Source organism: Canis lupus, chromosome X, assembly GCF_048164855.1.
Source record: "Canis lupus baileyi chromosome X, mCanLup2.hap1, whole genome shotgun sequence".
NCBI classification, from domain to species: domain Eukaryota; kingdom Metazoa; phylum Chordata; class Mammalia; order Carnivora; family Canidae; genus Canis; species Canis lupus.
Genome location: NC_132876.1, coordinates 42839722 through 42854585, shown reverse-complemented (window position 1 = coordinate 42854585; position 14864 = coordinate 42839722). Strand labels below are relative to the sequence as shown.

The window sequence follows — 14864 nt, the reverse complement described above, 5'->3', positions numbered from 1 at the left end:
TCAATGATCAGTAATGATGTCACCTGTGACTTTTAAAAGGTATGGTAGTCCCTGTCCATTCATGAAAGGGGCACCCTAAAACTTCTGCCAGTCCTCTAATTCATAAGCATCCTGAAAGCCCACCATTTCCCCATACAAAACTTCTATTTCCACCGCTTCATTAAACTTTTTTAGCTTTCTTTTCATTGTAACCACTAGCCCTAGCAGCTGACTCAGGGAGGGGGTGTTCTCCCCAGAGAGACAGGGCCTCAAAAAAAAAATACCTGAATGCTAGCATTCACAGAAGCATTTTTCACCATAGCTAACAGGTGGAGGCAACCCAAGTGTGCGTGGATGGATGAATGGTTAGACAAAAATGCAGTTTATCCATACAATGGAATATTATTCAGTCATTAAGAAGGAATGAAGTGCTGTCACATGCCACAACATGGGTGAACCTTGGAAACATTAAACTAAGAAGCCAGACCCAAACGCCACGTAGTGTACATTCCACTTATATAAAATACCTAAAGCTGGCACATTCATAGAGACAGAAAGTTAAGAATAGAGTTTAAGAGGGGCTGGGGGGACTTAAGAGTGGGGAGTTAGTGTTTAACAGGTACAGAGTTGCTGTTGGGGTGATGACAGAGTTCTGGAGATGGATGGTGATAATGGTTGCACCAGGTCATGAATGTATCCAACACCACCGAATTGTCTACTTTAAAGTGGTTAAAATGGCAAATTTTATGTTATATCTATTTTACTGCTATATATGTATATATTACTAATGTACCTTATATACACACATAAAACACATATATATACACATGCTATATCATATACATACATCAGCAAAAGCCTCTTATCACATAGAATTCACACCTGTGCCTCAAGAAAAAGAGAATTTTCTTACATGTTGAAGATTCTCATGAGGCACCCAAACCATGAATGTTAAGTTTGCAGATGCATTTGTGTGTTTAACAGGGTGTGGGCCTTAATCCAAGAGTGCCCCTTCTTTGTCAGACCACTACCAGGTACTCAGGAAATAGTTCTTTTAAATTACTTTTAGCCAGGGAAGGTCTTTCGAAGCTTGATACCAAAAGCGAAAAACACCACAAAGGCAAAGAATGACAGGCTTAACCACAGGGAAACCCAAAACCTCACTACAGTAAAAAAAAAAAAAAACAAAAACAAAAAACCTCCATCCTTAAAATCAAATGGCAAATTAGTTGACAAAGGGTTACAATCTTGAATTCGAGGTTTCTCAGAGTGTAGTCTGCATACCACTGGGACCATGGAGGAGGGGTTTTAGGTGGTATATGGCCACAACTGAATCTTGGACTAGGAATTTAGACACTATAGCAGGCAGGTAGGAGTCAGGAGTTGTTTTGCCCCTCAAATCATACCACGTAAGCAGCTCCACCCTCAGAGGTCAAATCCAACAACATACACTTATGAAATCATTTGTGCTACGACTCACTTAGAGAAGCACAAATAATTTATGTGTGAATTTTTCTTGGAAACCTGATCTGTGAATCTCTATCTTTCCCCCTTGCTGCTATATATCAACTTAATAGGGAGAGTTAAAGTCATTAGCACATGCAAAGCAATTCAACGTCTTTGGCTATTATTATTTTCTGAGCATCTAAGTGTGGGAACCAGTTGTTGCCAGCTAGGAACTGAAAGATAGACAACTAGGACTTTTAGAGCTAGAAGCAAAATCAGATTTAAAGGGTCTCAGGCCACAACGGACAGGTGTGCTTGGGGGCCAAAGACAGAACAGAGTTGATTGAGAAGCTTTGGATAAAGCCTTAGAAATAAATTTGAGGTTACAACATTTGTGACGATAACAGAATGTGGCAAAAGCTTCCCTTCCAGCTTGCCACACCTCACTGATCAGAGAATTAAGGCCCCTCAATGTCAAATTTGCAAGGTTTTTTCCATAGGCTACATTTATTTTATTTTAATTTTTAAAAATATTTACTTATTTATTTGAGAGAGAGATCATGAACAGGAGGAGGGGTGGAGGGACAGAGACAGAGAGAATCTCAAGCAGACTCCAGGCCCCAGCACAGAGCCCGAAATGGGGCTTGATCTCAGGACCCTGGGATCATGACCTGAGCTGAAATCAAGAGTCGAATGCTTAACCGACTGAGTCATCCAGGCACCCCATATTTTATTTTACTTTTTTACAGTTTTTTTTAAAGATTTTATTTATTCATTCATGAGAGACACAGAGAGAGAAAGAGGCAGAGACACAGGCAGAGGGAGAAGCAGGCTCCATGCAGGGAGCCTGACGTGGAACTCCATCCCGGGTCCCCAGATCAAACCCTGGGCTGAAGGCGGCGCTAAACCGCTGAGCCACCCAAGCCTCCCACCAGTTGTTTTTTTGTTTTTGTTTTTGTTTTTTTAAGTAGGCTCCACACCAAGCGTGGGGCTTGAACTCACAATCCTGAGATCAGGAGTCACATGTTGTACCAGCAGAGCCAGCCAGGTGCCCCTCAGAAGCCACATTTAAATGGGAAGTTTTAGCTGTTTGCCCAGTATATTCTATCTGCCTCCTAAGTTTTCCAATTTTAGAAGCATATTCAAATGATGAGGCAGAGTTCCTTTAATAAAAGGGTGACCAACTGGGGGCACCTGGGTGGCTCAGCAGCTGAGCATCTGCCTTTGGCTCAGGTTGTGATCCAGGGGTCCTGGAATCAAGTTCTGCATTGGGCTCCCTGCCAGGAGCCTGCTTCTCCCTCTGCCCATGCCTCGGCCTCTCTCTCTATGTCTCTCATGAATAAATAAAATCTTTAAAAAAAATAAAATAAAATGAAAGGGTGACCAACCATCCCAGTTTCCCTGGGACTGTCCTGGTTTGAGCATTGAAAGTCTTGTTTCCTCAAGCTGGAGGGTTGGTCACCTTACCTAGTAAGGACATTTTAACCATTTGATTAGTTTCTGGGCTAATATTTACCTCTGTTTAACAACTCTTTCTTCGCAGACAATTCTTTAGTGTCTGATTTTGGGTGGAGTTTTGGCTTTACCCTTTGTTGTGAGGCATCAGGCAAATTACTTAATTTTCCCAAGCCTCAATTTCCTTTATTATAAAATAAAGAAGGGTAACAACATTACCCATTTCATTGGGTTGGTGTGAGTATCAAGTGAGGTTATGCAGATAGAATGCTAGTACATACTGTAAAAGTTCAATACATGTTAGCTATTAATCTATAATTGCTATTAGCTGCCTAACACAAGATTGAAGGGATGGTATCTTCCCCTCACCCAGTATTTATTTTATTTTTTTTCCCTCCCCTCACCCAGTATTTTAGAGGCACCTTTACATACCAACAAGCTGCTTGCCCATTACCACCGATTCATAGATATATACACAACACTGTCCATCAGGACCTCTACCGGACTGAGTAAAATGCATGTGGTTCAAACAACAGAAATCACACTTAAATATTAATTAGGATTTTCCAAGATTAGGTTAAAGTTGTAAAATCTTTATAGAGGACCACACCAATAATTAAACAGTCATCCAGTTTAATAATAATAATAATAAACAGTTATTGAGGACTGGCTGTATAACAAGAAGCCCAGGGAAAACCAAGTGAGTGTAACACAGGTCCTACCCTCAAATCGCTTACATTCTTGTGTTCCAAGGATTCCAAGAGGTAAGCCAGGAATCAGGGGCCAATCAAAGCAGACAAACCAGGTAAATGTGAGTAATGTGCCCCGCCCTTCCTCCCCAGGATATAGGAGCCCTGGAAGCCGGGGAGTGGGCTGCAGAAGGAGAGGCAGCCTTGAAAGTAGCCAAACTAAAGGAAAAGACGTCCAGGCGGGAATTTGAAAGGTCCAATAATTAAATGGAACAGAAGTAAAAAATGATGGCTGAGTTTTGAAGACAGATGCCCAGGGAATAAATGAAGTAAGGAAGAAGAAATTTTCACTTTGGAGAAGGCTGTCCAGCTCAGATACTGGAGAAATCCCATGACCAGCATTAATTGTCTCTTACTTTGCTACGGAGCATGTCATTCTGGGCAAAACCTAAACCACATTCAGAATCTCCAACCTCTAAGGGCCCGGGAAAGGTCAAGGCAAATGAGACAATGCTTCATCCTGCTAGAACTCTAGGGCTGTGACCACAGGACCCTGTCACTCTCCAGCCTCACGGAAGTCTAAGGGCTTGCAGGTTTGATGCTCAGCTGTTTGGGACACTGAGTTGCTCTCCTTCCAGGAGGCATGGTACACAGGTACACCTCCTCAACCATTTTCCCGGCTCCCTCAGCACCTCCAAGCCCAACCCATAGCATTTCCAGGCTTTCCCAAGAACCAAGCGTCAACAGACAGGAGTCCATGGAGTATGCGACAAAGGAGGTTTTTCCATTCCAGAAACCCAGACAACCAGAAAGCATCCCAAGGCATGGCACAAGGCAACACTAATTTCAGGCTCTCAGCCTTACACCTCACTCATCTAGGTCTGACCCTCCTAGGCTCTGAACCTAGGAGCCAGGGCCCAGGAAACATCCCCTCTTATACTTTAATAAGGCCAATTTCGGGGGCAGCTTTTCTCCCAGTTGAAAGAGTCCAAAACCTACAGGTGCTCTTTCCTGGTGTTTCCCTCCCCCACCACCACTCTCCTATGGAGCAGCGGAGGATTATTAAGAGCCTGTTAGAGCTTTAACTGGGCAGGGCTGTGGGGCGCCTGTGGTGTGAATACACTTGCAGTAATCTTTCACCAGAAACGAAGATTCCCTCGAAACCTGTTCCGTATGGCCTGGTTTCTTGCAGACAATTGATGCCTCATGTGAAACAATAAAAGAAAGGGCTCTGATGGCCTGGAAAATGCCTGAGAAATACAACTTGTTATGACAATACTAACCAAGTCTGCAGCACTGCTTGCAGCTGAGGAGGCAAACCTGGTCTTAGCACCAAGGGAGGGTAGTTCCTGCCAATAGGATTGCTTTGAAAATTTCTTACGTGTGCTCCACCGAAAAGCCACTCAATGATTCAATATTCTGTGGGTGCTCAAAATTTCTCATTACCTTGGCTCAACACACCACCTGCCCAAGATCTGGACTCTCAAAACTACAAGGAACCTCAAGAGACCAGAGAGATCAGGGAACTTGCTCAGGTTCACACACTGAGGTAGAGCCATATCTTGTACCACAACCCTGGTCTCCCACAGCAGGGTTCTCCTTCTCTTACATAACCTTTGTTGTTGAGCGAGAATAAGATCCACCCCTATATACGTGTGCTTACACACAGGGGCATAGACACATGCACATCCCCCATACTCCATCCAGTGTCCTGTGGTGATGGTTCTAAGAACACCAAGCCCGGGGCTGGGTTTCCTGCTTCCGCTGCCTCAAAACTGCCTCAGTTGTCTCTCTGCTACCAGGACTGGCTCTTACCAGAGTGTCTCAGACTGGAGGACAGCAGCCACCCTGTGTCTTCCCATTGGTTCTCCTCTCCACCTTCCTTCCTTGCTCTTCAGCAGGATGTCTAAAAAAAGTCTGACCTGCACTTCAACACAGGCCTGCGCGGACATGTGTTCAATTACCCACCTGTGTTAGGATGCTCCCTCTGGGGCTGCCTTTAGTCATCACTGGAAATTGAAGGCTGCGATCCACGGAGGTGGGGGTGTATCCCCATCCAGAGTCGCAAAAAAGTCTCACAGATGCCTAATTTTTCTTATTCTTCACCCTCCCCCACACCAACAGCAGCTTAATTTGTCTTGACAGTTTGCTTGCCATCGATGTCAGTCGGGGCCACTCGGTAATTTAAAAGCCCTTGCAATTTCAACCCGAGTTTGCATTTTAGAAATGAGCTTCTGAGAAGGGTGGGACGGATCCTGGGAGCATCCTGCGGCAGAATCTCCAAAACGGCGGTGGAAACGTGGGTATTTGACGAGGGGGCGTCGCCGGCTACCACCAAACTTATCTAGGGCTCTGTCCACCTCCCTCCAGCACTCCCCTAGGCAAGTCTCCACGGGGACCCTTCAAAATAGGGCTGCCACCTGCCGGACCATCCTCAGCCCCATCAGACTCCAGGTAGCCTAAGGGTCTGAGTCAGGTCGCAGCGGCAGCCAGGAGCCCCGCCTCCTCAATGCCCACCCCCTACCTCCACCCGGTGAACATCCCGGTCGCCCTTCCGGTCAGAGGTGAGGGTCCGGCAGAAGACGGCGCCAGCTGGGAAGGCGTGCCCACCCATCTGCCCAGGCACCCACCTGTGGAAGAAGAGCAGGATTGAGAGCATGGTCTGGTCGATGTTGCGATTGCAGATGCCCTCATTGATCAGGTAGCAGGGGTCCCGCAGCACCGGCTCTAGCGAATCCTGCCGCATTATGCTGTTGAGCTTGTCGGTGTTGAGGTTCTCGAAGATGAGCTTCTCCTGCAGCTGCCGAAAGTTGCTTACGGTAGGGCTGCCTGGGTTGTTGTTCTCTCCACTGCTCTCGCGCTGGAGCCCGCTCTTGTGGGCCAGGTCCAGGCAGCAGTTACAGCAGTCGAGGCCAACAGGTGAGCGGCAGTCGGTCTTGGGCTGATCCATCTTCTCTGGCTCAGGGGCCCCTTGGCCCTCCAGGTCAGGGTTGGCTGGCAGGTGCGCGCCTGCCGGGCTGGACTGAGGGGACTCCAGGGTGTCTGGAAAACACAAGCTGTGAGAAGAGTTGAAAATTAGTGCCTAAAGCCAGCCACCCTCGGCTTGGCCCCTCCTGGCTGGGCTGCTCTGGGTGCGAATAGAAACAGCTGGACAAACAGCTCTGAGCGGATCCTTCGGGCTCACTTCCTCCTCCTCCTCTAGAGGCTGGGGCTGCCCACCCCCCAACCCCGGCCCGTAGGTGCCACACGCGGCTCTAGCGCAGTTCCAAGTTTCCCAAGTGTCAGTGGGGCTCCGCGGACCTGTGGCAGCGGGAAGAGCGGGCAGCAGGGCAGAGGGAGAGCCGGGGCGCGCCCTCGCTCCCTCACTCCTTTGCTCCCTCCCTCTCCGGCTCGCTAGCTCTCCCGCTCTCGGGCTCCCCTGGGCTGTGCCGGCTGCGCGGTGGCAGGAGCCGAGAGCGAGTGAGCGAGGGAGCTAGCTGCACGCCCAGGAGTCAGCACGGGGCTGTGACAGCATGTAAATTACCCCAGGGGGCCGCTCCCCCGCAGCTCCCCAGGCGGCCGCCGGCTCCCGCTGCGGGTTGGGTCCTGCCCCCACCCCCACCGCCGCCCCTCCCCCTCAGAACCCTCGAGTCCTCGCACCCGCACCGCCGCTCGCACCCTCCTCGCCCGCGCTCCCGGGGGCCGGACCCGGCTCTCCCCCTCCCGTCCGCGCGCCACGAGCCTCCGCTTGGGCTCTCTGGCCGCTCCGGGTGCATTCGCCGTCAGAAATCTACCCGCGGCGGGCCGGGGGGACGCTACCGCGCCCTGCTCTCCAAGCTCCGCGGGAGGGCAGATGTTGCGCGTCCCACGGAGGACGGGTCCCCTGCAGGAGAGACGCTGCCCGCGTGAGCCCGTCTCGTGGCTGCCTCAAACCGCCGGCCGTCTACAAGCCGGTTTCGGCTGGGGGTGGGGGGCGGTATGCGGAGAGAACGGTTGCCCCCCGCAGGGAGTCCGAGAGTGCCGGGCACGCTCTAGGAGCGCCCGGGGAATGCCTTCAACAAAACTCACGGAAGCACGCTCAAACTCGCCTCGGTTCTGTCCCCTTCTCACTGATCTCGCCCTCTCCCCCACACTCGCTCTCGCCTCTCTTCCCTGAACCCCTTCGGAGACGATCTCTGCCCTGGCTTCCGGGAATGCCAGCTCCCGGCCGGCTTGCCGCTGCCTTGCCCCTTCTCCCTCCCTGGGCTCGCTTTTCCATTTGCCCTACCGTCTCTCTCGGCGCTTCTCCACTCTTTTCCCTTTCTTTCATTTTCCTTCTTTAACGTGTTTCTTTTGTGACCCGTTTCCGCCCCTCTTCCATTTCTTTCTTGCCCCCCCCACATCTTCCCTTATTTATTTTTCTCCTCTTCATTTCCTCGTTTCCCCCGCCTTCTCCCCCATCCCTTCTCCTTTTCCCTCGTTTTCTTTTCCCCTTCCTTGCATTCTACCCCATTCTATTTTTACCCTTCGCGCTGCCCCTGGCCTCCACACCCCCACACCCCCCCCTCACGCTCTCTCGTGGGGTCTATCCCTCTACCCCTTTACCCCTCACGTCGTTTATCGTCCTCTACTTTCCCAGGCTTGCTTCCCCCTTATCCCGGTCCCCGCCTGCCACTTTCGTCGGTGTCTGCCCTCACCCCTTCAAGAGCTGTGGTGAGGGAACTCTCATACACGGGGGATGGCGTGAAACTGCGGGCGGCGCGGGGTGCTTTGGCTCCCCGGAGAGGGTGGTTCTGGGGCTGAGGAAAGGTGAAAGGTCAGACCCGCCGAGAGCAAAGCAGGCTGGTTCCTCCGGTCCTACCCCGGCTTTGTGAAATGCGAGGACCCGCCGGGTGCGCAAGTGGTAGGCTTTCACCGGGTGGCTCGGGAATGGGAGGCTCAGACCATTACGGAATGTGCAGGATTCGATGATTATAGGTTCCTGGGGGAAAAAAATGATTCAAAATATTCGGGATGTTCAATTTTCACAGTTTCAATTGGCACTCCCCACCCCCCTCCGGCTTGCCTTTTTTTTTTTTTCCCTCCCACGAGCCCGTGGCCCTTGCCATAGAGCAGTGTATACTGCCATCTTGTGTCTCGGACCTGGAAAGTTCCCTGCCTCTATCCCGGAGTTCAGTGTTTGGGAGACCACAGAGATGCCTCCTAGTGGAATCCACACTGCATTGGTTCTCAGAGCAGGAGGAAAACCGAGGCTTGTCCTTTACCCACAAAGCCCTACCCCCCCATGATTGGTCTGTACACCTGGACACCAGTCAGGGCCAGAGCCACCCTTTTTCTAGTGAGTCCCTGCTGATTGGACTTCCGTACATTTGAAGTTCCCTCTGGGTGCCACCAGCAGCAGCTCTGTGATGAGGAGCAAAGGGCAGCCAAATATAACTCCTGTTCCCAGGGCCCTGTGGGTCTTAAATGGGGCCCCTGCAACTTGCGGAAATGGAGACAAGACAGTGCCTTCTCTGCTGTAGGGACCAGAAAACCAGAAATAAGCTGTATCCCTGGCTCCCGGCAAGATCCCAAGATCAGACGCTTTGGGAAGTCACTGACCAGAGCGGCAGAACTGAGACCATGGTCCCTGTGCTCTCACAGACTACTGAGGATTCAGTTTAGTCTCTCAAAAGCAGATTCTTTAGATGAGTTAATTTCCCCTTGTTCCTTGTCTTATCTGTCTCTCTCTCTTTTTTCATGTTCTTGGGTAAAAGCCAGAGGAGGTAGTTGAATATGAAATTTCATATGCATTGTGCAGACTTATAGCCTACTGAATTGTTTTTTAATTACAGTGTTTTGTGATTTCCCTCTTGTTTATAATTATTTTATGTTAAACATTATAACAAAATATATTAGCTCCATAAATGTTTACTTAAATTGTGTTTTGAGAATTGCTGGAGCCCTTTGCTTCTATATTTGCCTGAGTCCTCTTATCTTTCTTTTTAAAAGATTTTATTTATTTATTCATGAGAGACAGAGAGACACACACACACACACACAGAGAGAAAGAGAGAGAGAGAGGCAGAGACACAGGCAGAGAGAGAAGCAGGCTCCATGCAGGGAGCCCAATGCAGGACTCGATTCCAGGACCCCAGGATCATGCCCTGGGCCAAAGGGAAGCACTCAACCACTGAGCCACCCAGGCGTCCCAAGTCCTCTTATCTTTGTGTGTAACCTTGAGACAAGGCCCTAGTGGAAGTATTTCCTTCTTGGCATTTGGCACCATTAAACCCAAGATTTTGTCCCCTTGACATTTCCCTTGTTGTAGTCCTTGCTTTCAAGCAGTGTTGTTAATAATTCAGTGTAGCTTTACATACTATATCCAGGCTGATCAAGAACAAATATAACTTAGAGAAAAATCCAGATAGTTCAGAGATAGAGTCAGAAAGCTACTGTGTGTTTCCATACAAGTCCAGCTTGTATTGATATATAGTATACCTCTATGGGAAGGCTGAACTGGGCAGGGCCTCCTTAGCTCCTCTCTTTGAAGCCTCTCTTTGCTCACAGATACTGTGTTCCATGGAGACACTCTAAGCTGCAAAATGCTTCTGCATAAACCCAGTGAGTGGAGAGGGGATCCCACTTCTGCATGGAGCTGGTGGTGGCTTTCTGGGTGGAGCAGAAAGGGAATATAGGGACACCTGGGTGTCTCAGTGGTTGATTGTCTGCCTTCGGCTCAGGGGTCCTGGGATTCAGTCCTGCATCGGGCTCCCCACAGGGAGCCTGCCTCTCCCTCTGCCTGTGTCTCTGCCTCTCTCTCTCTCTGTGTCTCTCATGAATTAAAAATTAAAAAACGGGAATATAAAATAGGCGTCTCCTTCTCAGATGAGGTCATTCAAGAGTCACTTACTCTGCACTTGCCCTGTGCCAGGTATGGTATTAGTGGAGATTCAGAGGTAAAGAAGACATGGCCCAGGCCCTCGAAGGACTCACAGCTTCACTGGCAAAACAGATACATCAACACACAAAAACAGGACAAATGGGCAGTGATAATGGAGGCCTGGTGTGTGGTGGGAGCAAGTGCTGTGGGAACATGGAGAAGATGTCAGCTCTGGAAGAAGAGAGGGACAATCTCGATGGAGAGAGCAGAGAAAGAGTCCCAGAGGGGAGGGCAGCAGATATGCTGGGGGCTGGGTGTGGATTACAAAGCAGGTTGGTGTTGTGGGAGAACAAGATGAGAGATGGACTAGTGAGAGTCCAGGCTGGAAAAGGAGGAGGGACTAGGTCTTAGAAGGGCTCATGTGAAACATGAAGGAGATCCTCTCACTTCTCAAGTTTGCCATGCATTTGGCAACTAAAGTATAGAGTGTACCTGGGTGGTTCTGTTAGTCAAGCATCTGATTGTTGGTTGCAGATCAGGTTGTGGTCTCAGGGTCATGAGAAGGAGCCCCAAGTCTGGCTCCATGTTCAGTGCAGAGTCTGCTTGAGATTCTTTCCCTCTACTTTCCTCTCTGCTCCTCCTCCCCCTCTGCTCCTTCCTTGCTTGCACACACACAATCTAAGATAAATAAAAAAATAAAATATTTTTTAAAAAAGGATAGATATCACTTCTTGAGTCCCTGCTATGTGCCAGGTACTTTACATATATTATCTCATTTAATCCTTACCCTGTGCAGCAGGTACTATAGTTCCAGTGATGAAATGGGCTTGGGAAAGTTAAAGCTCTCAGGTCACGTAAGTAGTAAGTCAGGCATTCAAATTTGAACCCATAGCTTTCTGACTTGGAAGCTTGTGCCCTCAACAATTAGGTAACTTTGTAATGACAGGTTTATCAAACATTTCCAAAGTATAACAGCTGTTGTTCAGAAGATTGCATACTGGAAAAAAGACAATACATTATTTGCTTTTTAAGATTTTATTTATTCATGAGAGACACACACACATAGAGAAGCAGATACACAGGCAGAGGGAGAAGCAGGCTCCCTGCAGGAGCCCGACATGGGACTTGATCCTGGAACCCCAGGATCATGCCCTGAGTGGAAGGCAGACGCTCAACTACTGAGCCACCCAGGCATCCCAATCAATGATTTCATAATGTATTTAAAGATTTACATTTGTACTGTGGAGAGCTAGGAAGGATACTTGCAAATCTGGTATAATATTGAATAGTATAACAGCTGAATCTTTGATCACCTTCCATGTGCCAGGTAGCATGCTAAGTGCTTTACGTGACACCATCCAGTTTCATTCATCACAAGGATCCTGTGAATTAGATACTACCATCATCCTCACTTAAGAGATAGGGAAACCAAGGCACAAAGAGATTATCCAACATATCTAGGCATTTACATTCTAGCTAGGTTCAAGTTAAAGCACACAAGTAATGATTTTCAGGCAATGCCATTTCTCTACCCTCGAAATTCAATTTTGCTAACCTCTTCATTGGGGAAAGCAGATTATCCTTCCCGAAACTTTGCACAATTGCTCAACACAGATTTATAGATTGTTATAGCTGGCAAGGGTCTTAAAAGGATCAGAGTTTCTTAAACTTTTTGTCCCAAAGACCCCTTTGGCAGTATAGTGAAGCCTATGGGCCCCATCTCATAACAGTGTTTTTGGATACATAGACTAGGTAGGGTTACAAAGGAAATAAATTATATTGTTATGCCATTATCCAAAGATTAAAAACAGAAAGTTGTGATATGGTTATATAAGTGCTTGTTATTAATGTAGTAAATACCAAGATCTAGATGCAGCTATGATAATCATGGCAACTCCAAAGTAATGATGAGTGTAAAAACGATCTAAAGACACCTGTAATCACAGTAATGTGACCTAAAATGGTGATTTCCACCAGTGACAAGATCACATGTGCGGCTAATACTACTGTGGTCTGTCCTCTGCATTTGTAATGGAAGGGGTTCTGAATTTTAGTTAGGGGCTAGTGAAAAGAGAGATGTAACATTTCCCATTGAAGTTCATTTATCCTCTGAATTTTTAGGAATCCTTGTTCTAGAACAACCACCTCATAATATTAAAACAGTAGCTAACATGAATGAGCCTTTACTATATGCGAGCTATTGTTCTGGGTTTTTACAACCATTTTCCATTTATCTTTCATAGCAAGCCTACGAGGTAGCCTTGTTTTATAGCTCCGAGAGAGATGGAATGAATTTTCCAAGGTTACACAGCTGGCAAGTGGAACCGTATTCTCTTACGGTTCTAGAGGTTGGAAGTCTGAGATCACGGTGTTGTGAGGCCTCTCTCCTTGCCTTATATATGGCCATCTTCTCCCTGTGTCTTTGCATGGTCTTTCCTCTAATATGTGTCTGTATCCACATTTCCTTGTTTTACAAGGACATCAGTCATACTGGACTAGGGCTCACCTTAATGAACTCATTTTAATTTAATTACCTCTTTGAAGACCCCCACCTCCAAATATGTCACATTTTGAGGTATTGGGGGGTTAGGACATCAGCATATTGGATTGGAGGAAGGACACCATATGGCCCATTACAGATCCCAACCACAAGGATTCAGATCCAGTACGTCTGGAGAGGGGACCAGGGATTTATAATTTTAATAGGTCCCCAGATGTTTTGTTTTGTTTTTTAGGGAGGGGGCGGGAAGGGGCAAAGAGAGAGAGAGAAAGAGAGAGAGAGAGAGAGAGAAAGAATCTTAAGCAGGCTCCACACTCAGCGCAGAGCCCTTTGCGGGGCTCAATCTCACAACCCTGCGATCATGACCTAAGCCAAAAGCAAGAGCCTGATGCCTAACCAAGTGAGTCACCCAGACATCCAGGTGATTTTTATAGACAGCCAGGTTTAGGAGCTGTTATGTTCCCAACCACAAATTTTCTTAGCACAGTGCTTAGGCATAGTTGATGCTCAATAAATACTTGTTGATTGACCAAGAGGAAATAAAATACAGAGATGAGAAAGTGGGGAAATTTTTCAAGGGTCCTTAAGGATCACCAAGTAGAAGTTAGACAGAGATCTCAAATAGCCACCTCTAGTCTGCAGATAGGGAGCTGAACCGGATGAGCTCAATGTCCATCCCTTCTTACTTTTGTTTTTTTTTTTTTATATGCAAAAAGGATGGCAACTTTATATGCAAGTATGAAGGAGAATGAACTAAGAAATGATTTGAATGGGAGAGAGTTAACAAGAAAACAAGACTAAGATCCTACAGATTTAGGATATTTGAGTCTTTGTGATTGTATATTTACTTCTATCTGGAGTTTTGCCTGTGTGTGGGTATTGTGTGTGTAGGATGCTAGAATATAGTTGTAAATGAGTGAGAAGAATTTGTATAGAGGATGTGTGAATGGGTACTTCTATCAGGTTTCTTAATCTCACTTGAGGGCCACTTTACTCTTCCATTTTAGAGCTCAATTAATAGTTACCATTTTAATATTTGTTTAAAAAGTAGTAGTAATATAAATCCCTGGCACTCAAGAATATCTAATTTTTCTAGGTATTATTTTTAAAAATATTTTAGTTATTTATTTGAGAGAGACAGTATGAGCAGGGGGGAGGAGCAGAGGGAGAGGAAAAAACAGACTGCTGAGCATGGAGCCTGATGTGGGGCTCGATCATGACCTGAGCCAAAGACAGACGCTTAACTGACTGAGCCACCCAAGTGCCCCTTAGCCTCCCTCCTTATAGAACTGCTTCATGGAGGCCATATATTATTGCATCCTAATATCTACAGTGTTTTCTTCTGGAGCTGAGAGAGAGAATGAGAGAGAGAATTCTGAGATAAAAGGTGTGATAAATGGAAGCCCAGGGTGATGATGGAAGGAACATAGAGTGGGCATACCTAAGCCAGATTGGAAAGGTCAAGGAAGGCTTCCTAGAAGAGGTGATGCCTGAATTGAGACTTAAAGATAAATGAAGAAGGCTGGGCCCATTTTCTAGTGCCTAGTAAGCATTTGCCTAATGCAATACTGGATTTAAAACACTTAGTGCCCAGCACATAGTAAGAGTTCAATAAATAGTAGATATCATTATTACCTTCCTGATCCTTTCAAACAAATTTGAATGACAATCTGTGCTTGCTCTGAGGAATAAATGAGATAATGCATGTAGAGTACTAAAGATAGTGCCAGGCACCTAATTAAGTGCACCGTACATGGTGGTGGTTGATAGTGTTGTTGGTAGTGGTTTTATTATGTTGGGGTTCTATTGGACTGAGATGGAATCTTTTGTCTCTGATCTTCTGGGTTATCTGACTCAGCAGTTTGTCCCATTACATTATTTCAGATATGATGTGTCCAAGCATAGACTTATATTCCGAGCTTTTCCTTGGAAGCTTTTCTTCCTAAGACCCACCAGCCCAACCACCACTGCCACC

At 47.1% G+C, this 14864-nt stretch overlaps 2 protein-coding genes across 10 annotated transcripts in view; one reads left to right on the top strand and one right to left on the bottom strand.

The window, feature by feature from the left end:
- Positions 1-8357, bottom strand: part of TSC22D3 (TSC22 domain family member 3) — a 62554-nt gene extending 54197 nt beyond the window's left edge. Inside the window, exons 1-2 of one of the 9 annotated variants that reach the window (XM_072815308.1) lie at positions 8225-8357; positions 6200-6625 (exon numbers count right to left, since the gene is read on the bottom strand). In XM_072815308.1, the coding sequence (XP_072671409.1) occupies positions 6200-6625; positions 8225-8256 (458 nt within the window). In that variant the 5' untranslated portion in view covers positions 8257-8357. Of the gene's footprint in view, positions 1-5537; positions 5561-6199; positions 6626-6869; positions 7058-7092; positions 7164-7208; positions 7481-7616; positions 7697-7815; positions 7946-8224 lie in introns of those variants that run through there. The other 8 variants (XM_072815311.1, XM_072815316.1, XM_072815314.1 and 5 more) reach the window with 8 other exon arrangements.
- MID2 (midline 2) overlaps positions 1-14864 on the top strand; it is a 203253-nt gene that overhangs the window by 22799 nt on the left and 165590 nt on the right. The gene's annotated exons all lie outside the window — the stretch shown is intronic.